We start from the raw sequence: 23,597 nt of genomic DNA on the forward strand, positions 1-23,597 counted from the left end.
AATTAAAAAGAAGAAAAGTATTGAATTTTTTATTATCAGTACATTTCTTATCACTAGTTTTTAACACTTGTCATTGTTAGTTCACAATTTATTAATAAATAACTTATCATTGCTGGTACATTTTTTACCATTTGCTGTTTAACACTTGTTATTATCGATTCACAACTTGTTAATAAATTTTTTGATACAAAGGCATTCTTGTTACTACATCCGATCCTAAATATAAGAGCTAGTTAATAATTCGAGTAGATTAAGAAAACTAGTTAGTTATTTGTAATAAATATGTATTATCTTTCCTAAAATATCCTTACTAATCAAGTTTATTGGTTAGAACTATCATTATTAGAAGGACTATTTCAAAAATAAATAAATAAATATGAGAGATAAAATAGAGTAAGGTCTTATATTTAAAACTAAAATAAAAATCAAATAGAATCTTATTTAAAGATCAGAAAAAGTATTTAATTACATTTGTAAAACATCTGATCATATGTCATTTCCTCTTTGAGATTTTGAAGTCTCATATGTATGAATTGAAAAATTACAATCTTTAACTTTTTTTATGTTATTTTTTTCTTTTGTAATTCTTTTTCATTCGGTCAAATATGTCATTAGATGAATAGTACAATTTTTTTTTAGATTTTATAATATGCATGTATATAATTAAGTTGTTCGTAATTTAAAACATTGATAATAAAATGAAACATTTTTACAGCAAATTCACAAATTTTACAGGACAGTTGATGACTTAAATATTACTATTATTGATTTTTGAATTATCACAAGAGTTATAAATCTAAAAAGTAAAAAGCAATTATTTTATTTTAGAAAACACAAACGCACGCAATGCGCACATATACACACTCACACAATTACTATGCATTGTGAGCGCTTTTCGATAATCCGGATTACGAGCGGCATGTACCCGTTATTCCAAACAAGTACTGAGGACTCCATGGTCATTTCAATGGTACGAATCAATTGGAACCGCACGATTATCAGTTCGGACACGCGTCACGGATCCTAAGACTGGCGTGTTTGCTTTGGTGCATTGGCGGTCACGCTAGCCACCTGCGTTCTCCAAATGATCAACGCCACGTGGTATTACACGTGGCAGGATCCATCCAAGTCAGCACGAGGCTCCTCCCGCTATAAAAGCGCAAGCCCACCCACGCACACTACCACCTAATCCTAATCGCTCCACACCGAAAAAAACAGAGGGGTCCCTCAGAAGCTTTCTTGTTTGCCTTTTCCCCCAATTACCTTCCTCCATCGTGTTCTGTCGCCGGTGATCTTCAGCTCGCCGGAGAGATGAATATTCCGGCGAACCTTTCTTTGTTATCGATGAACAATGCTCGTCTCTCCGATCATCGCCGTCATGTTTTTCACGAAAACCCTGGCCTTAAAATAGCGATCTCCTTCCTTTCTCGCTTTTTTTAGAAGCTATTCGACGCTTCTTCTGTGTGTCTTGAGAAAAGTATCGGTTTCTCGGTGTCGCGTAGGGTGGTAAATAAATTTTGGCAGTTTTTTTTTTTTTGGGTTTTCTGTTGGTTGATCGGTTAAAAGCGAGTTGATTCTGTGAGTGGTTGTTTTTTAGCTGACCAGAGTTGTAGGTGATGAATGTTTGTTGACTGGTTACTGCTCGGATTTGCTTAGTATTCTAGCTCGTTCTGGTTCTTCTTCGCTGGAAAAAGAGAGGAGTCTTTCAATTTCGATGTACATTTTCAGAATCTGTGTCTGGCTTTGTCGCTTTAATACTTGACCTTTTTATGAGCAAGTGAAGTTCATTGAGCTCTGAAAATGGAGCAGAGCTGACGCAGAGTGGTACAGTTTAGTGTAATTACGAGTCTGTGAAAAAGAGAGGTAGAAAGGACCCGGGTTTTCAGATCATCTTCTTCAAAATTTTCTCAGCCATGCCTCCGATGAAAATACAGCCAATTGATGTTCCTGTCGATTCCCAGAAATTGAAGGATGCAGCTGTAAGAAACGATGCAGCGAAACCAGTGTTGAAGTCGCGGCTCAGGAGGCTGTTCGTGTTCGATCGGCAGTCTCCAAGCGTTTTGAAGACTTCCTCGGCGGAGAAATCCATCGGCGGTGACGCTCAGAATCAGAAAGATGGAGGAGGAGGCTCGGAGTTCGAGCCCAGCTCACTTTGCTTGGCTAAAATGGTGCAGAATTTCATGGAGGAAAGTAACGAGAAACAGCCACCTGCACAGAAATGCGGCCGCAATCGCTGCAATTGTTTCAACGGGAACAGTAATGACAGTTCCGACGAGGAATTCGACTTGTTCGGTACTTTCGGCGAATCAAGCACCGGCGGATCATTCAGTGAGGCCGCCGACGTGGTGAAGGTAAATGTCGCTGACCCATCCTGCGTTTCCCTTACGGTTTTGAGATGAAATCGCAGAATCTAGAGCCTAGATAGTACCGAAATTTTCGTGAATTCAGATTTTCTGTCATTTTCCTAGAAACCAAGCAAAGAAAATTAAGTAAAGCTGAAATTAATTTTTTCCTTTTGCTTTTTCTTTTCTCTTTTTTCCAGGGTTTGATTTTATGCGCTAGTGTTGCCGAGAGGAATCTGTTAGCTGACACTGCGAAGATCGTTGAGAACAACAAGGTCCATAAACGTAAAGATGATTTGAGAAAGATCGTTACCGAAGGCCTTTCTTTGCTTGGCTACGATTGTTCCATCTGTAAATCCAAATGGGACAAAACCCCATCTTGCCCTGCTGGTACCCTTTCCTTCCTCAAATTTTTCTGAGATTTATTTAGAAATTTCAATTGGAAACAGAAATTAAGAAATAGAAATTTCCGCTTTGATTGATTTTCAGGTGAATACGAGTATATCGATGTCATCGTTGAATCTGAGAGATTGTTGATAGACATCGATTTCCGATCAGAGTTCGAGATAGCTCGATCGACGGGTGCTTACAAAAGCATCCTTCAATTACTGCCTCACATTTTCGTCGGAAAATCAGATCGCCTTAGTCAGATCATATCGATCGTATCAGAGGCAGCGAAGCAGAGTCTTAAGAAGAAAGGGATGCACTTTCCGCCGTGGAGGAAGGCGGAGTATATGCGAGCCAAGTGGCTGTCTTCCCCCTGTACTAGGACCAAGCAACCCCCATCGTCCTCCTCCGTCCCATCTGACGTCGTTTCGGAATCGCAGACCTCGAAAAAGGGGGACGTGATCGGCTACGGCGACGGCGACGATGACTCCGCGACGACGGAGGATGTTTGTGGCGAGTTGGAGTTGATATTCGGCGAGAAAAATTCTCTGCCGGATCCGGAGCCGGAGGCTGATCCTGGCGACGAGACCACCAAGCCGGCGGTAGTCATCACGGAGTCACCGTCGTGGCAGCTGCCGGCGATCAAACCGAAGAGTATTGAGAAAGGAACCAAGGTCGTCCCCGGATTAGCCTCTCTCCTCAAAGAGAAACCTTCGAAGTAAAATTTTGGACGTCGTACCTTTTTTTTTTTTTGCCCTCTCCCTAATCCTTAAGCAAAAGCATATAATGAGAGAAATTCAGATAAATGTCTCTCTCCTTTTTTTTTTTAATTTCATTTTATTTTTGTCAATTTTGTTTTCCTGATGTTTAAAGGATGTAGGGAGATGTTTCGTAAGAAGCCAACTATATGATCCATGTAATAAAATACATTGTAGAAAGGTAAGGATTTTATGTACAAATTGTGACAATTTCGATTTTTTTTTTTTAAATCCTTCACGAACAGGGAAAAAAAAAAGGCATAAAACTTTTTTCTCGGTTCCCAAAATGTCAGTTTCACTCGGTTTTCAATTCACTTTTCTAAGTGAAAAATCATACTTAATAGCTCAAAACTGTGTAATGGATTTATTTATTTGATGGGATGTGGAAATTAGGTCGGAGGTTGATATCTTGAAACTGTGCAGAAAGGCCGGAGTGCCCATCGGAGTAATGGACAATTTTTTTTTAATTTTCTCTTGCTCATTTTTAACCATCTCAGCGAAATCAGTAAACACCGGCTACCTCACTAAGTCAGTTTTAAATTGAAATAATATTTTAACTTTACTATTATTCAAGTCTCTCTCATCTTTCTCAATGGAAAATACTGTCATTATCTTTTTTGTCATGGAAATTAATAACTATTACCTGCTGTTAATATAAGATCTCGATTAATTTTTATTTTGATCTTAAATATGAGATCTTAATCTATCTTGTCTTTATATTTATTCATTTTTTTCTAAAATAGTTATAATAATGATAATTTTAGTTAATAAACTTGATTAGCAAGAATATTTTAGAAAAAATAATACCTATTTATTACAAATAATTGACTTAATTTATTTTTTAATCTACTCATATTAATCAGCTAGCTCTTATATTTAGAACCCAAAGTAGTATTTAGGTGACTTGTATTACGGATAGATCTTAGTTTCACGCAATAAACCGTACATAACTTGAAGTTATTCATATGCATATAAAATTATGGCCAAGTTAAATAATTTAAATCCACGTTTTGTTTTAATAGCTTTTAGATTTAATAAAAATAATTATCATTTTGAGTTCTTTCATGAGACAGGGGGTGAGTGGGGGAGATGTGGTGCGGTGCCGCCGGCTGGAAGCCCCGCTCGTGGCATCTAGAACACCGTGAGCAGGTGCCAGGCATAAACAAGCCCCAAGGAAAAGCCAAAAAAAGAGAGAGAGAGAATAATAAAAAGGTTGACGTTTGCTCCTGAGTATTTTTTTTATACATTTGTCACCTTAAAATATTTTTTTTTATTTTAATATTTAAAAATATTTTTTTAGATGTTTCTAGTACCATGAAATATTTTTTTAATGCATTCAACATCTCTAAATATTTTTTCATATATGTCCAGTACTTAAAAATATTTTTTGGTGTATCATGCACCGAAATAAGAACAAAAGTTTCAAGGTGCTGAACATACCTAAAAAATACTTTGAAAAAGCTAAATACATTACAAAATATTTTATTTATTTTTTTAACCAGCGCACTACAAAATATTTTGAGATAATGAGATGTTAGATACACTTAAAAAAATATTATAAAGTGTTGAATACGCCTTAACTTATAATAAAATAAGGATTCGATTTTAGGTTTAACATCTTCAGATATTTTATAATCATTTAAACATAAATTACATCGCAAAATATTGTAAGGTATTAACTCATCTGAAAAAATATTTAAAAAAAAGGAAATGTGAAAATAAAAAAATTCCGTTGCTGTATATGTATTGAAAAAAAATGAAAACTTAAAAAGTGGTGCAAAAAAGTTAATTAAAAAGTGAAAAAGTGGAAATCTCCAATCCATCTTTATCTTACCAAAGCCTGAAAAAAAGAGAAGTGGGAAGGAATATGCCTATTATTTTACCTGTAATGAGAGCGCAGAGTCCCAGTCACTGTCAGTAAATATTACAACATCTTTCCTCTTTTTTCTTTTATTTTAACCCAGTCTGTAAAAACAAAATCGTAGTAAACCACGTGGGACTTCTTCATGAAATTCACGCCCCCAGTAAATTTTTTTTTAAAAAAAAATTCAGATTGTGTGAGCGTGCGTGGGTGTGATGTGATATGATGTGACCTTCATTTTTTCCGCCTATAAAAAATAATTTATCCATCGATAAATGTAATTTTATGCATTTTTTATATTTTAAATGGTAAACATGGCGGTTGAGAATGTTGAAAATAGTGAACGGATAAATTTTGACCATCTTGGGTCTTGGCTCAACAACCCACTAGGCACCAAATCCAATTTTGGAAATTTAATTAATTTTTTTCAGGGAAATACTGCAAGTAATCTGAGTTTGAAGTGCGTAATAAATAGCAATTATTTTTTCCCTTAATTTTTATATAAATTTTCATTAATTCATTAATTTAAATAAAGATAAATGTTATGTTCGCTCAGGTGGCTAATTAAATTCAAAGAGATGAAACCTTACATTCCATTTATTCTCATTTCAAGTCAACACAGTTTTGAAAACAGCTTAGGTTGACTTAGAGATAGAGATTAGGAGAGCATATCTAAATTATTTCTCACTGAATATGTCTATATAAGATAAAGAGAAATACTTAGTGCCAACTAATCTGAATTTTGAGACCAATTAAAATGTTCCAACTCAAATAATTTTAATTGACGTGTCAATCTAATCATATTTGACTTGGAGCGCTCTCAGTGATCAGAGTTCAAATTAGTTGGCATTCTAGGATTATGCAAGTATTTTTTTATTAGGATTATAAATTTGATTTTTTAAATTTGTTTTTTTTTTTAGTTTTGTTTCCTCAAATTTCAAATCATATATCTTAATTTCTCAAGTTTATTTTTATTGGTAACTATAATCCATAAAAACTTAGTCGATATTACCTATTGAAAGATCAAAACTTATAGTTTGAAAGTTGAGAGACTAAAACCAAAATAAGAACAAATTTAAAGGATGAAAAAATATATTAACCTTTCTCATTACATATTTACAAATTTGCAAGTGCTATTAAACTGCAAAATTTATTTAGACATTAAACTCTTTTTCCCAACTCATTTGATTTTTTTTTACTAAAATTTGATCATAAAGTGAAGATAGACCTTAATAGAAGGATGGAGCGCATTTAGGTATCGCGCCAGGCCTAATTCCTTATTTTGTCTTCTTAAGGTATTAATAATTGGGTTGATCTTTTAAAAATTAGCAATAAACTCCCTTGAATTTTTGAATTTATGCAGATAATTTTCTTAATATTACTTATTATGTTATTTTTTTATAATATTTAATTTGATATCTTATATAATCAAGTCATATTGAATAATAACTCTTTCAAAAGTTTCTTTTCTTCCTTCCAAGAGTGTCAAAAGTTTCGTTTTTTTATGGTTAGTGTCTAAATTTTCCTTTCATTCCGTTCTAAAATATATTATGGTGTTAATTATAACTACAACCTTGGGTGTTTCTATTAAATAAGTTACTTCCAAAAAAAAATTTATTTACTTGAGTTATAAACATCTAGACATAATTTTTAGTGCATTTATAAAGTTAGAAAAACTAAATCATACCATTTATATGTTATAAATAGGATAGTTTATCATAGAATTTAAATTTTATATTGATGATTTGGTTTGACTATAATTGAATTTAGTCTTCACATATACTATGTTACGCAAAATAATATCTCATTTTATTTATGATTTATGAGAAGTATATAATTTATCATAAATTTTATATTTTATATAAAATGCAACTTTAAAACTAAAGTATACGGACACGTAACTTATTCACAATCATTGATGTGGGCCATTCCTAATCCATTACTTATACGCATTAATATATAAATAAAAATAAAAATATGCAAGTGGGTAGGCCCAATCAGAAAGCTGTCAGAACTAATACCAGAAAGATTGTGGGTCCCGGCCTCCCTCTCTCTATCTCATAGCTCTGACAAGTGACAATTATTTATTTAATAATACTCCTCCGATCCTATTATAAGACCCTATTTGACTTTTTATTGGCCCTAATTATAAGACCCAATCCATTTTGTCTCTTATATTTATGCATTTTTTCCAAGATAATCCTTCTAATAATGATAGTTTTAGCCAATATACTTATTAGCAAGGATATTTTAGGATGACAACACTATTATTATAAATAACTACTTTAACTTACTTCCTTAATCTTCTCAAATAAGTCATTGGGTCTTATAATTAGGACCGGAGGAGTATTATTTATGTTTATATATCCGCCCAGAAAATTTTAATGCCAGAATTTTAGAAAACAAAATGTATATAGTGAAATATTTTGATAAAAAAATTATATATTTGATGGTTTAGTAAAATGTCATTTATAAATAATGACTCAATTAAATTATTGACATTTTTAATGTAAAATTTTTTCCATCTAATTTAGTTACCCTTATTAAAATATTATATTAAAATTTATCTAATTTGTGATCAGTGACCAAGTTAAAAGAATATGTTAAAGAATTTAATTTTCACTTAAGCGGATATCTTATATACCATGAAGTTTAGAAAGAAAAAACAATGCAACTTATCAGAAATTTATTATTTACATATTTAAAAAAATTTCAATATGAGTCCTCCAATACCTAATATAAAAATCTCAGTTTATTATATTTCTCATGTTTGATATTTTTTTCAAACTAATTTACCTAACTCATAATTAATATATAATTTAATAATATATAAATTATTTTAGAAATGTCATATATGACATTTTTTTGGCATCCAAATCACATTTATAATAATTAACTAATTTATCTTATTTTTTAAATTACTTAAATTGTTAAATAATTGTCCAAATAGTTCTTGTCCGTGACTTGAGGCTCAGTTTTAGTTTTACGTAAGAAATAAATTAATTAATAAAAAGTGATAGATTTTAGGGTTAATTTTTAGGGGACATGAGAAAAAGGTTGCTTGGGCGAGGCGGATTTGAATTTTGGGGGAGATTGCCTCGTCCACACGAAAACGGATGAGTACTCCTCAATTAAATACTCTATACTCATTGCTCTCTTTCTTTCCCTCGCAAAAAGTGGGACGACAGGGTGTGCGCATCCCCACGGTAAAGCTGGTGGAGAATCTCCATTACTGACCGTTGGATTGATATTACTTTCTTGATGTGATAAAAATAATGAAAATGGAGTTCATAGGATCCGGCACAAATGCAGAGGAGTGTACCAGATCATCCCTCTACAAAGTATGATTAAAAGTGATTAAATTTAATAAATATCCTAAAAATATAAATAAATTTTCAAAAATACACCTGTGTTTATTAATAGAGTTTTACTAACTAATATTGATCAGTAATGTTTTAAATAAATTGGTCTGGCCTATTGAAAGCCAGTAATTTTTTTTCCCAAAATTATATTATAAAAAAAAGATATTATGTGAGTAAATTACTGTGAGGGAGAGGTAAAGACTCCTTACCCAGTGGTGATGTGACATCTCTCTTTCCCTTCTGGCTTTTTGTTATTGCCGGTGTGTTAGCCGACACGTGTCCAGACCTTTTTCTTGGAAAAGCATACTACGAAGAGGGAGAAGTAACATCACATACTATTTTGGGAAATTATAGTGGGTCTAAGGAAAAGATACTATAAAATAAGTTTCACAGTTGTCATTTTTAATTTAAAATTTGTCCTTAGATTGTTATAAATACAATTAGAGTGCTTGATATATCTAAAAATAACATCAAGTATTGGATGCTACTTTTATCTTTATAATAAACTCATTCGGTCCTTAATATAAGACTCATTTAATTAATTTGATCAGATTAAGAAAGTTAGGTAATTATAAGAAATATAACACGTTTTTCCTAAACCAAAATCATCTTTCTTAATACCCCTTTTCCCTTTTCTACTTGATTATGGTTGATGGAGTGTACATAGGGGTAATTTGGAGAAATTGATAAATATGAGAAATGAATATTATATTTAGATAAAAACCAACTCAACAATTGGGTCCTATATTAAGAACCGGAAGAGTATTATTTCAATAATAAAGATTAATATTTGATGAGATAAAATATGGTAGATTCTTTAAAAGCAAGTTTAGTATGTACTAGCTCATGTTGATGATGTATAAACTCGTTTGAAATATTAATTTTAGTTTAAATAAAATTTTAATTCATTTTTTTCTCTAATATTCATTATTTTTTAAATTAATTTATCTAATTTTTTCTAATTCAGGACACGAGTCATTTTCAATTAGTTCACCTACTGGAAAATCATAGCATTGTTTATAATCATAATTAATTTATTGAATATGTCTTAAATTGATTTTTTTTTCAAATTTATCTATGTTAAGTTTCGAAGGAAAAAGATAACTAAAAGAAGGTTTAAATATTGATTACAGGGGCTTGTATTATGAAAAATGACTTGTGAAAAATAAAATAAAATAAAATTTCAACTGTCTAATTGTTTCTCTTGGTGGGTATTGTTACTGACAAAAAAACTTAATGATGAAAAAACAGTATTATAGTACTAGTATCAAATCAAAACCAGAATGCTGATTAAGAAATGAAATATCAAATACTCCTCCGTCCTTAATATATAACTCAATTCTTGAGTTGGTTTTGGTCCTAAATATAAGACCCATTTCTCATATTTATCAATTTTCTCTAAATTACCCCTATGAATACCCTTCAACCATAGTAAAATAGAAGAGGAAGATGAGGTATTGAGAAAGATGATTATGGTGTTTTAGGAAAAATGTGTCACTTTTCTTATAATTAACTAACTTACCTAACTTCCTTAATCTAATCAAATTAGTTAAATGGGTCTTATATTAAGGACGGGAGGAGTAGCTTCTAAGTTCTGACGTTGATTAAAAAACTGCAAGTAGACCTTGAGAATTAATATCGCTGAGGATATGTTGAGTGAAATACAATCTTATTGGTTAAAATAAGATTATTGTTAATATGGGGAAGTTGCGTGCAAGGGAAAAAATTATTTAAAGTACTGGGTAATTAAATGAGATTCTTAATCCAATAATATAATATGCTAATAATACTTATTAAAAATAACCAATATTGTCTCACAATGTACACAACAAATCTTTCATTGTCCAAAATTAATGTGCCCTAGATAACATTAATTGTAAGACATTATTTATTCAATTGTTTAAACTTTTTAGGGGATACTTTGGTATTTTCTGTATAAAGAAATTGAACTCGTGATTTGTTTGACATCATTCAATTAAATTATGGATAAGAGTTATTGAATCCTGAAAAAAAAAATGTTGAAACATTTTATATTCATGTGATCTGAGTTAATGAGAATTAGTAATATTAAAAAATAATAATTGGATAAGCTGGAAATAAGGAGGAAAAAAAAGAAAGAAATTTCTCATAGAAGTAACCTGAGGAGAGGTCAATTTTTCTTTTAAAAAGAAAAACAAGGATGGCCCATTAACGCGTTTGCGTGTGAGTGACAATAAGTTGTTGGACATGAGACTTCACAATAATGTCTGCATCAAAATTATAGTCAGCTTTGAAATTTGATACCTTGACCACGTAATTACTCATTTTATTTATTTTATTTATTCATTCATTGGCTTGTTTGTTTTATGCTTTCTGGTTGTATTTATAAATTTTAAATTTGGGGAGAGGTATAACTTATTTTATAAGTTTTAATTTAGTTTTATCTTAATACTTAATACATTTTTATTTTAATTTTGTCATCAATTGTTTGCTCTCTCCATTATCACATACTATCTCATCATATTTCCTATACATTCTTTTGCATTTATTTTTTTACTTATTATAAGGGCATATTTGTGAAACAAAATCATATTCTTAACTATTTATTATTTTTAACTAATTTTTTATTATATATAAATGAATTATTTAAAATTTATAATAAAAACGGGATGCAGTGTGTAACAACCTCTCTTAACCTCAAAAACACTGAAGAAATGCCCGCGTCTCACCTCATGAAAATTATCTCATTAGATATATCATGTCCACGCATACCTATTCTAGAATTTTCTTTTTAATCGTTTGAATATCAAGATATGAGACCTTACGCAACTTTGCCTCCTAGATCTATAATGTTTTATCTAAAATATTGTTGTAAGAAATTCTTATTAAGAAATATTTTTAATGCATATAATTTAGAAAAATTAATACATATTTGTTATAATTAACTAACTTAACTAATATTTTTAATCTTTTTAAATTAATTATTTATCTCATATATTAACTTATTAAAGGCCAAGATAGTATTTAATACCAAAACTTAATACTCTTCCAATTCTAAATATAAAATTTATTTTGTAGTATATAAAATAAATTTATATTTAGAATCAAAGTAGGATATATACACACATATTTTGGCGGGGGGCCTAAACGATTCCAAATTGTGAAGTGAGTTCCACACGCTCCCATGATTACACCCCCTCGTGTTTTATATACTAGCATACCAAATGGCTCATACATGTGACTAAGGCTGTTTACGGACAGATCAGGACTAAGCCCGTCCCGGTAAACAGTAACGGGACAAAAAATCTGTCCCATGTCCCGGCCTGTCCTGGTGTTTCCCGTCCCGGTTGGGACGGAACGGATTGGGACGTCCCGAAGTTTTTTTTTTTAATTTTTTTTAATTTTTTAATAAAATTGATTTTTTTAATTATATTTTTTTTGGCTTAGGCCTTATAAAATTTTTTTTTATTTTTTTTTATTTGTTTGGGCACTCTTAAACAAAAAATCAAAATATTACATATAATAGTCATTAAAAACTCTAAACAAAACTTTTAACACAATAAAAACTTGCTAAAAATTCTAATTATCAACAATCTCAAATCATCAACAAAATATAAAAACTCTAAATAAATATATCTAGTTCCATACAATAGTCTCAAATCTTAAAAAAATATAAAAAATGATATTATATAAATAGGATAAAAATTAAAAAAAAAAGGAACCGGGATGGGACGATCCCGTCCGTCCCGGTCCTTTTTTGTCCCGTCCCGAAAAATTTCAGGACGGATCCGGGTCCCAATAAGACCGGATCGGACCGGCCGCCCGGGACGGCCGGCCTTGAACACCCCTACATGTACTGTAGTTTTAATAAAATTTATATATGATTCATTTCTCTGTTTTTTTTTTGGGTGATAATTCATTTCTCATATTTTGTTGTCTACATGTGATCACGCTAAAGCTTTTTTTTTTTTTGTGTGGCTAAAGTATAAGTACCTTCCTATTGAAGCAATTCTATTTGTAGTACTGTTGGGCACTAAATGTGGGTACTTTCTTTCAGTAAAAATTCAAACCTTGATTCGTCATGTTGAGAAATTAGCTTTTCATGTTTTTTTTTTGAGGGGTGGGGCTTGAAGGGTAAATTTGTCCCAAACATTCCTTTTAAGGAAGAAATTGGTATCCTAAACTTTCCACAGGAGGAATGCTTTTGGCGTTACTTGTGTTCAAATCATAACAGGAATCCAATAACATGTAACCAACAAGAAACTGTTCATATTCACAAGTTTTGACCGGAGATCTTGATACGCAAGCTCACAAACAAATTGAAATCACACAAGTAACATATAACCCTAAATATTTCCCTCAGTCATAAATGTAAAATCTATTATTATAAATTACCTCTTAATCAAGTATGAAAAGAGTATTTGACAAGATTTTACAATAACACTACAAAGATAACCAAAACCAAATCACCACTCGTTATTTAATTCAAAACCCTGGATAAACAAGAAAGCAAACAACATATAACAGTTGAAAATAATTGTTGTTAATATTATCACTAAAAAAATAGTTGTTGTTAATATAATAACTAATATATAACCTTTATAGTACTACTCTTCCAGTCCTTAATATAGGACCAATTAGTGAGTTGGTTTTGGTTCTAAATATAAGACCCATTTATCATATTTATTAATTTTTTTCTAAATTACCCTATGGATACTCCCTCAACCATAATCAAGTAGAAGAGGAAGATGGGATATTAAAAAAGATGATTATAGTATTTTAGGAAAAACGTGTCACATTTCTTATAATTAACTAATTTACCTAACTTTCTTAATCTAATCAAATTAGTTAAATGGGTCTTATATTAAGAATCGGAAGAGTATTTATAAGTCACTTTTGATATATTTCACTAGAATAAAAAAACCTTAAATCTCATTAATTTGGTCTTAAAAGTCAACAACTTTTAACTTCACTTCCATCAATATACAATGAAAACAACTTTATATAATAATATATAAAAGTTAAAATTGTATATTTATAAAAAAAATTTATAATGTGACTTATAAATAGGAAAAAAAATCATTTTTCTGTCTATAAATAGAACTGGAGGAATAATTAATATCAATATGGATTTAGAAATGTTTTTTATTTTCCCTTAGTTTATTGCAACTTTGTAATGTTGTTATTCCTTAATATCATTTTGACTTTTATTCCAAAAAGAAAATAAATATACAATTTACAAAATTCATATTATTCATAAATCATGAATAACACGACACAACTATTAATAGACATACAAAGAGCTTATCAAGTAGGTTAACGAGTAAATTAGGATCCAAATCAATGTCTAATCCCATGATTAATAAATATGACTGGCTGTGTCATTTTTAGGTCTCATAGGGTCAACAATATTTTTATAACTGGGGCCCATGTTTTTGCAAGTTTGGGCCACAGCCCATTTAAGATGCAACCCATTGACTAATAAATTAATGCCATCGTGGGTAACTCAGGATGGGACAAAATTGATGACACGTAAAGAAAGTGATTGACGATTATTACTGAAATTATATGGACCACTAATTAATTTAATGTCATTTTTTCAAGCGTCCATTCATTTGTAGTTTTTAAAATTTGTTGAACATTGGGGCCAGTTCCTCATAAACCATAGTAAACTAAAGTTTAAATTTTTGATAAAAAAAGATGTCTACATTTAGTGCTTGATAATATTTTGAACAGGTGTTTTTCTGATAGAAGGATAAATTCTTGAACAGAATTATTTCTGATAAAGGATATATGTGCTTAGCAAAAGAATAATAATACAACTTGATGAATATATGATGTAAACTGTTAATTCAAAATTAACCAACCGAATAAAAAATAGATTATAGTTAAAGTAAAATAATAAAATTATAAGATTTTAATCTTAGCCAAATTTTATCAATTATAGACTATTTTACACAGTTTAAATTTTTTTAATAATTTTTAAATTCTTACTAAATTTAATTTTTAATTATTTTGAACTAAATTTTTTCTGCCAAAATTTTTAACTAGATTTAGGACTTAACTTGGTTTAAACTTTGGTTTAGTTTAATGTTAAAAAAATTATCTTTTTGAGTTTTTAGAATGCAAAATAGAAAATTATTAAAAAAATAAAATAAAAATAAATATAATGCCTCCACATCAAGTTTTTAATAAACAACTTTAAATTTATCATACATTAAATAAACTAATTTTTTCAAAAAGAAAATTGGAGACAATGTGGAACCACCTGTCCCAAGAAGGATGACCAAAGGGCAAAGAGCCAAAGACAAAAGAATGTAACAATTTTATGCGGAAAATCTTAAATGGAAAAAAAACCAATTAGCTAATGCATTGGGTAAAATGTTGCTTTCATTTCTTTGTGCATTGAAAGAGTGAAAAGGAAAAGATAGTGAGATGTTGTTTTCTTTAATTTCTCAATTACCTTAATTTGGCTTTTCTACAACTATTTTTTCTATTTTTAATTTTTTGTTATTACCGGTAATAATGCTATTACTCTATTTAATAGTGATTAGTACTAGTACATGGTATTGATGGATCACACGTTTTATTGAAAGTTTTGACAATGGAAGCCAAGAAGATCTTGTAACTTTTTCTTTCCGTAGAAAAACATACAAGGACATTCAAAAATATTGAAATTTCGGCATAGCTTCTTGAAATGACCTAATTTCTATGAAGGTTTAATGGAATATACTGAAACTAAATTTTTGCAAGATGGGCTAATTGTCCTTTGTGAAGTTAGTTGTTGTGTATAAGTATTTGTTAGTTGTTAACTTGGACAAAAAGCAAATTATGATTTTAAAAGTGATTTTACAGTATATAGAATAAATATGTAAAGAAATTTATTTCGATTTGCAAAAAAATACTTCTAAAAAGAACTTATGAGGATTACATTCTTTTAAATTTATAACAATTAATTCAAAATATAAATAGTTTTTATCGAAAATTAATAAATAAACTGACTCTTCGATGGCCAACAAAAAAGTCCTAAAATGTAAATACTGTAAAGTTTGGAGGCGTCATCGTTGAATGAAAGGCTTGTTCAGCTCAAAGTCCAATATGAGGGGGGGGGGGGGGAAATAAATGAGAGGTTTCAAATTTAAAGCTAAACATCAATAGGACTGGATCTAGTTGAAATTGAAAGAATTAGTTTTACAACGTGGTAAATCAAAATTTGAATCTCTGTTAAGAAAGATGTTCACATTTAATGTCTTGATAATACCTCGAATAAGATTATCTCTAATAAAAAAATATCTATACTTTACATAAAAAAAAAAAGCTAAACAAAATAACCCAATTCAAATGAGCTAAGCTTGAGCTTTAGTTTGTTTGGGTCCATAGTGATTTTCTTTTCTTTTTATTTTCTTCTTACTTTTGGCTGGTATGGTCCATAAGACTGATTAAAGATGCTTTAAAAAATAAATAATATTATTTTCCCATGAAAAAAGAATACAATTAAGAGAAAGGTTTCAATGACCTAATTTTAAAATATCGAAGAACAGTGTTAGGTTAATCAAAGTAAGAGGACAGGTTTGAAGAAAGAAATGTGCAATTTCACACCCTTTCCTCTCCCAAAATGACGGTTGGGCTAAGTTTTCATTATTTATTAATCAGTTAGTCTAAGCCTGGCCAAAAAAAAAATTTAGTCTAAGGATAACAACCATGAAAAATAAAATCGTAGAAATGAAATATTTATATCTGAAAATATAAGCTAAAAGAAAATGGTCCTTTCTGCTGGAAAAAAAAAATAGAGAAAATGGTTTTTTCAAAACTGAGTAATTCATTATTAATATTTAATGAATATGAAAAAAATGGAAAAACAATTCGTTAACGAGTTGTGAAGAGAACAGCTTGAAGCACTACTATAGGAAAAGAGCATTTCAAAGACTAGAAAACCAACCGGGAAAAAGAAAACATAAAAAATTAAAAATAATTATAATGAAACAAAATATGTAATACTTAAATAATAATAATAAATCAATACTCTTATTTTAAATTATAAAAAAAACTAAGTAACTTACGTCTCAGTAAATTAATTAATAATATGGTGTCTTATATGAGAAATATGAGAATAGCTAGTTCTTAATTTTTAATAGGGAGAATTACAATGAGGTTCCACACAAGAAAAAAATTACAAGACAACTTCTAGATGTTGTTATTCTCCACTCTAGAGTTTGTGGCTGTTCAGGTTGTTATTAGACCTTTTAGTAATTATTTCTCTTATAATAAGACTTGATTGTAATTCTCTCTTTTTTAATACTCACTAATGGCACGTTAAAAAAAAACTTATTAATTACACTTTAAAAATTAAAAAATTCTTGCTTTAAAAACCATACTACTAGTACCTCACAAAAGGGGAAAAAAAAATCTCCCGTGGTTTAAAAGAGAGGGAATAATAATAAGGTTGCTTCCGCATAATGCTTGCCTCTTTTGAGTTTTTCTGAAATAGCAGCAGGAATCCTAGAAGATGATGTTAATGCAATTAATGAAATTTTCAGAAAGTCAAGTAAGTCAGGATATTCAAAAGGTTTTTTCTTTTTAAAAATAACTCTTCTTCTTGATGTGATGAGAGAGAGAGAGAGTTGTGTTTTGTTTCAATTAGTGACTTCCATTCTGGTTTCTTTGTACTGCTTTGCCTTTCAGTCTTTCACTCTGTTCGCCACTTTTCTCCAATGAAATTTTGGGCGAATTTCATCATCACAGACTTGAAATTGACAACACTAACATTTAATGATCTTAAATATCAATTTCATTAGCCAAAGAAAATCAGCAATACATTTATAATAGAATGCTTTGGTCCAAAAACTCGTTCAGAGTTGTTTAACTGAATTGACACACTTAACTACTTTTTAGATTTTGTTTAAACATGTGGTTGTGTGTTTGACATGCCTGAGTCACTTTGATTAGATTTTAGATTGTTAAAAAAATTTTTAGTCCTATATATAAATCACTTATAATTAATTCATATATACTAATGAAAACGATACAAAAACATTAAATTTATCATAAAATTTAAGTAATTTTTATATTACTTCTATTAACTACACTATAGTTTGATATTGCATCAATTTATACTCTCTCATTATTTTTATTTTTATTTTTGGTAGAGACTCTCTCATTATTTTTATTAAATATGAGCATACGTTGAAAACATATTTAATATTTCTTGAAAAATATGAAATGCCTTATAAAACGAATAAAAAACCCATTCTAATAGGCATCATGTGATAGGGACTGGATGGAGCACAATAAAACTTCTGTTATCAAATGTAAACAATATTACAAACTTCCATAAACATTTAATGTGGTATTCAAAAAAAATATCCTATGCATTTAGACACAACAAAGGAAAGACAATTTTTTTTAAGACACAAAACCATTTTTGTTCACACAAAATATCCTATTCATTTAATGTGGTATGTCTCTGTTACAAGTTTAAATTTTCACAAGAAGTTATGGACAGAAAAGTTGGGAAGCTATTATGAATTTAATTTTTTTTATTATCCACCCTTCTGTAGAGAGGATGTGGATGATGTTGATTTGTAATTCTCTGCTGCTTCCACTTTTTTTTTTTTAATGAAATGATATATTCCAGTTTTATTTACAAAAATGAAATGAAATTTTATCATCATAAATTAATTTATAGTTTTAAAAATTAGCAAATTTAAATAATAAATCCAGTTAAAAATTATTTTTATAAATTTAGAGATTATAAGTAATCTCTGTATGAAAAATTATTATTGAATTAATCTCTCCAATATAATTTTTATTTTATGGTTATTTAGTATTATTATTTTAATAATATCGTATGTGAAATATTGCCTAAATTTATATATTATTTTTTTTATTCAAAGAAAATAATAATTCTATTAGAGGTTAAGAAGAATATCCAGGAATATGCCAGAGTCTTGTCATTCCATCTTCTTTGTATAATGTAGGGGGTATTTGGATGGAAACCAAACCATAGTTTTAAAAATACTTTTACAATTTACGAAGTAAATATGTGGAAGAGTTTGTCTCGTTTTACGAAAAAGTGTTTCTTAGAAGTATTTTTCAAGGTTACCAAACACTCCCGTAATCTTTGTTATGTGGCCCACTCAGATCTGTTTGAGATGATAAAAAGTTTGAAGAGGCACAAACACAACATTGAAAATTAATTATTTCCTATTAAAAATTAATTATTTAATCTCTATATGGCTAAGCTTCTAAATTGTCACTTGGTGAACTTTATCAATCATCCTCCAATATCTCCATCCTTTAGTTTGCATCATTATTACATCATAATAGTTTAATTTAATCAACAACTATATTACAGAAATTAAGCTTTTAGTGTCTCTAGTCAATGAAATTTTATATGTTAATTCAACATCAATATTCATAAATAAATAAATCTAGTTGCATTGTTTACAAATCAAACCCGTAAAATTTAAACTTCTCGAGACTTACTAATATTAAATGAAATTGGGAGACATGTTCGTATTTAATTTTTACACTTGGAACCTATAGATATTTTTTTCTTAGAAAAATTAATTGACTTCGAGAAAGGGTTGAATTTATTTACAAGGCTTCGACGAAGACACAATTCTATTATTTTTCAAAAAATAATAAGTTATTACTGTTATAAATTATTTAAAGGTGATTTGTAAAACTCATAGTAAGGTTTGAAGAAAGAAATGTGCAATTTTTCAACTTTTCTCTTCTCAAAATTATGGTTGTATTATGAATATTATGTGAATGTCCATTTACCCCTTTCTCTTCATCTTCTCCAAGTAACTTCCACTACTTCTACCATCCATTACTCCTCCACTATCCATTACTCCTCTACTATCCATTCACTCTTGTAACTCACCTCCATTCACATTCATGGGATTGATTATCCACTATTTGTCATTTAAGGACAATTGTAACCTATGTATAAGACTATGTCTATAAATAGGGTATGTCATTTGTATTGTAGTAGAAGTGAAGCAAGTGAATGAATACAATATCATTCTCCCATTTTCTTGTCTACTTCTCTTCTCCAATTTACTTTCATCGTTGGTTAATTTCATAACACGTTATCAGCATGAGACTCTACTATCTAAGTTCATGGCTTCTAGTTGATACACGTTGATGTTTTGTTCGTTGAATGAAGATAGTTTGATCCAAAGAGTTTGGTAAGATTTTTACAATTTATTTAGAACAAATGATGGTTTTGCATATTAACCATATTGATTCATTGGCAATCGAATATTTTATTCATCATATTGAGATATGAAAATTTTTATTTTTATTTCTTACTTTTCTTATATTTTTATGATCCTACTATCCTTAATACTTCTTGATTTGCTATGAGGTTTATGTTTATCTATAAAATTACTATATATGATTATCATCTCTGATATTGGTTAATTGTTGTTTTAGAAAGTAAAATGTTAAATATATAAACGAATGGTTAATAGCCATTGTACTCTTGATTTTGTGATTAGATGGCTAGAAGTCATATCACGTTTTAATGATTATTTGATAAAAGACCATCTTCTCATAGTAACAGATGGCATGGCAAGATTGTCATAATTTGATAATCTATATCAAAATCCTAAAGATTGATGGTTTGAAAATGTAACGATACAAAAGAATTTCGTAGTTCTGAAAATTTTGTCATAGTCTGGAAGACTAATATTTGAGAAAAATGATGGTGTGCTATTGAAAGCAAGAAATATATCTATAAGAGTGATAAAGAGTATGATCACATTGTATCAGTGGAATTGATAACTAAAAGGGCAATAATCTTGGGGCTTGACTATTGAATCATAACAGAAGAATTAGTAATAGCCCCATAATCAATATGATAAAATTATGAACAATTGTTATAATATGACCAGAAGTCATATAGACAAATATGTATTAGTTCATTGAAAAGCAAATGTTAAAGAAAAATGGTTGTGGAATAAAAAAGATCATGTGATATTATGAAAATATCGCAGCTAATTTTAATGCCTGAAGACAGTAAGTTGTGAAGAAAGATAGATATCCAAAGTATATATAAAAATAGAAAACATATAAGTATATGCCTAGAAGGCTATGTGTATAATGTTTAATTTTTATTGGTCTTTAAATTTATTGTGATTTGTGAGAAACAAATGTTATAAGAATTTGATATTGTAATATTGATAAGTGTGTGATATAAAACTAAATAGATCAAATAGACTCAAGAGTTACTAGTTATATTTTGTTTATTTATATCTTATTTATATGATCTGATTTAATATTAGTTTTGAATATTTTAAATGTCCATAGTACGCTGATCAATATTGAAAAGTTTTGAACGTTAAGTACTTTACTTTTAAAAGTTCATTTTAAATGCTCTTCATCATTTTTGTGTGTTTTCTATATGTCTTGCAAGTTAAATCTATGATACTCATAATTATTTGTTATTATGTTAATAATATATTGAAATAGAGTTGTCTTTCATATTCCTCTTAAATTATATAGTTCCTGAAGAACTCGATATAATAGTATTAATATAGTTCCAGAAGAACTAATACTGATTTTTCTTTATGAGCAGACAAAGTATTAATAGTGAAAAATATGATCCATAGATCTACATCGCAACTTTGGTTCTTCAAAGAGTGTAAATATTATAGTATAACTGGATTAAAGTCCGTAACTATATATAAACTAGAAAGTACTTGAGCTTCCAAGCAAAAGATAGGTTATTGGCTTTAACCTATTTTATGCTAGCAGCTATTTATGAAATATATGAATAAATGAATCATATTTGAATGACTCAATCTTGAGGGGAAAAACTGTTGAAATATAAATATGAGTTGATATTGGATATATTTTTCATATCAATTTCATAAATGGATATCATCAATCATATATTATATTGAAAAGTTTATTATTGGTAACGAAACATGATACAGTAAACCAGAAGTTTACTGATATAATTAGATTTATTGTTGGCATGACTTGTTTGATCATCTTAAACTATATAATTATTGAAGATTATGTATTGATATCCATTGAAGAACCAGAAGATTCTTCCGAATAGCCAACATTTTTAAGAATCCGTATGTGCTGCTTGTTCTCAAAGAAAATTGATTATAAAATATTACTAGTTATGTTTTGTTTTCGAATGGATCACTATATTTCTGGAAATATATATGGGCCCATTTAGAAGCACATAAGCCATACAAGTATTTAATATTTGATAGATGCATCTATATAAAATGGTAAGATGTGTGATTGATATTAATTTGCAACCTGAAGTTTGCAAGATTATTTAGATAAATATTTCCGGACTATGTGATTCCCAAAACTTGATTTCAAAGATGCTAGTGAATTTATATATCAGGCTTTTAATGTTGAAAAGCCTGCTTAACAAATTGATCTAGCAAAATCATTTGTTGATGCCTCCGTGAATAGCTTGATCAATATTTATGAGAAATTTTTTTTCCATTTTAGTGTTGGCATATTTGATATATTGCAGCACTTATAGATATCAAGGCAACAAAATTCTCCCAATGAAATTGGCTTTTGGTCAGGAGCAAGATATTTTCCATCTAAAGATTGAAATGTGTAATATTTATTCTTACCAATCCACCATGCACATAGATGGATATTTAAAGAAAGTTGGGACATATGTTGGGTAAGAACCTCCTTCTTCTTGTTTGTTTTTAAATGGAACAAAATAATGTTCCTAAAAGAAGCAAATGGATTTAGGAGACTTATACTATATAATTAGTTGACTGTTATTCAACAAAGTTTTCCTAACATGAGGGGGAGAAATTGAGTAGCTAGAAAAGAGAATGCATGGAATGCATTATTACTATTAAATATAGATCCTCAAATATATTAGTATGGACCAGAAGTTCATCAAAATTGCATTCATGAAATATTACAAAATATTTTACTGACTTGAATGAAAATTTTTAAATCTCTTATTCCAGCTAAAAATGCTCCAATTATTTTGAATATTAAGACATGCCAGAAGCATGAGAGGTTAATCGGTTCCAATATAAATATCTTGAATAAAGAGGAGCATACAACTTAGAAGTTGTATTGAGGAGGCATCTACTCTAGAAGAGTGTCAAGACATAACTAATTATAAAACCCTAGAAGAGGTTCAGGTACCTGAAAAGGAAGAAAGAGATCTCAACAAGTTATGTCACAAAAGAAAAAATGGAACCGAAAAGGTAAAGTTGTTGACAATGATTTTTATAAGAATATCACATGATAAAAAGAGAATCTTACGTATAGATCTATCATACAAAGTAGATATAAATTTGGCCAAGAAGAAAAGAAAAGGGGAAAAGATGTGATGAAAATGTTATTTCGATATGTGAAAATGGGCTTGTAGTCCCAACACATATAAAGTTTCTATAGAATATATAGACGTTTATGTGAAAATATAGATTTTCACAAATAATGAGACATATTACTTTGTGATGAATATAATTTTGCATATATGAATAGTTTGGTAGTTATAAAATGTGTTTGTTAGATATTATTATGATCCATGCATGATGATCATTAAATAGTAAAATTTACATGATAATCCTTGAAGGATTCAAAAATATGCCAGGAGCATATATAAGAAAATCTTTCAGTATATAAAATATTATGAAGATTAAAATAATTTCAGTATGTATGATCCATTTTATAGTTTTGAATCAAAATATATGAAATTTCCTAAAGAATTTCACTTGCCAGAAGCATATAATTTAAGTTCTTGAGAACAATGATTAAGTTAAATAAGTTGCTAGAAGCAATCAGGGAGTATATGGTATAACCGACTAAGTAAATATTGGTTGAAGAAATGATATAAAAATGATCCAACTTGCCCATGTATTTTTATGAAAAGATCTGAAAGTGAGTTTGCTAT

The 23,597-nt window shown here is 29.3% G+C and overlaps 1 protein-coding gene across 1 annotated transcript; it reads left to right on the top strand.

Moving 5' to 3' along the window:
• The first annotated feature begins 1,210 nt into the window (after window positions 1-1,210).
• On the top strand, window positions 1,211-3,697 carry LOC114735223 (uncharacterized). The gene is made up of 3 exons (XM_028922899.1): window positions 1,211-2,351; window positions 2,543-2,732; window positions 2,832-3,697. The coding sequence occupies exons 1-3, from the start codon at window positions 1,914-1,916 to the stop codon at window positions 3,449-3,451; spliced, it is 1,248 nt and encodes a 415-aa protein (XP_028778732.1). The 5' UTR covers window positions 1,211-1,913; the 3' UTR covers window positions 3,452-3,697.
• The last annotated feature ends 19,900 nt before the right edge of the window (window positions 3,698-23,597 follow it).

Source organism: Neltuma alba, unplaced genomic scaffold (genome assembly GCF_004799145.2).
Source record: "Neltuma alba isolate B1F8T4 unplaced genomic scaffold, ASM479914v2 tig00013185_pilon, whole genome shotgun sequence".
In the NCBI taxonomy this organism is placed as follows: domain Eukaryota; kingdom Viridiplantae; phylum Streptophyta; class Magnoliopsida; order Fabales; family Fabaceae; genus Neltuma; species Neltuma alba.

Bases quoted from the DNA above. Each gene is read 5' to 3' on its own strand.
- LOC114735223 (XM_028922899.1), top strand. From the start codon at position 1,914: ATGCCTCCGATGAAAATACAGCCAATTGATGTTCCTGTCGATTCCCAG. The intron at 2,352-2,542 runs GTAAATGTCGCT...TCTTTTTTCCAG, and splicing joins AGGCCGCCGACGTGGTGAAG to GGTTTGATTTTATGCGCTAG. The intron at 2,733-2,831 runs GTACCCTTTCCT...ATTGATTTTCAG, and splicing joins AACCCCATCTTGCCCTGCTG to GTGAATACGAGTATATCGAT.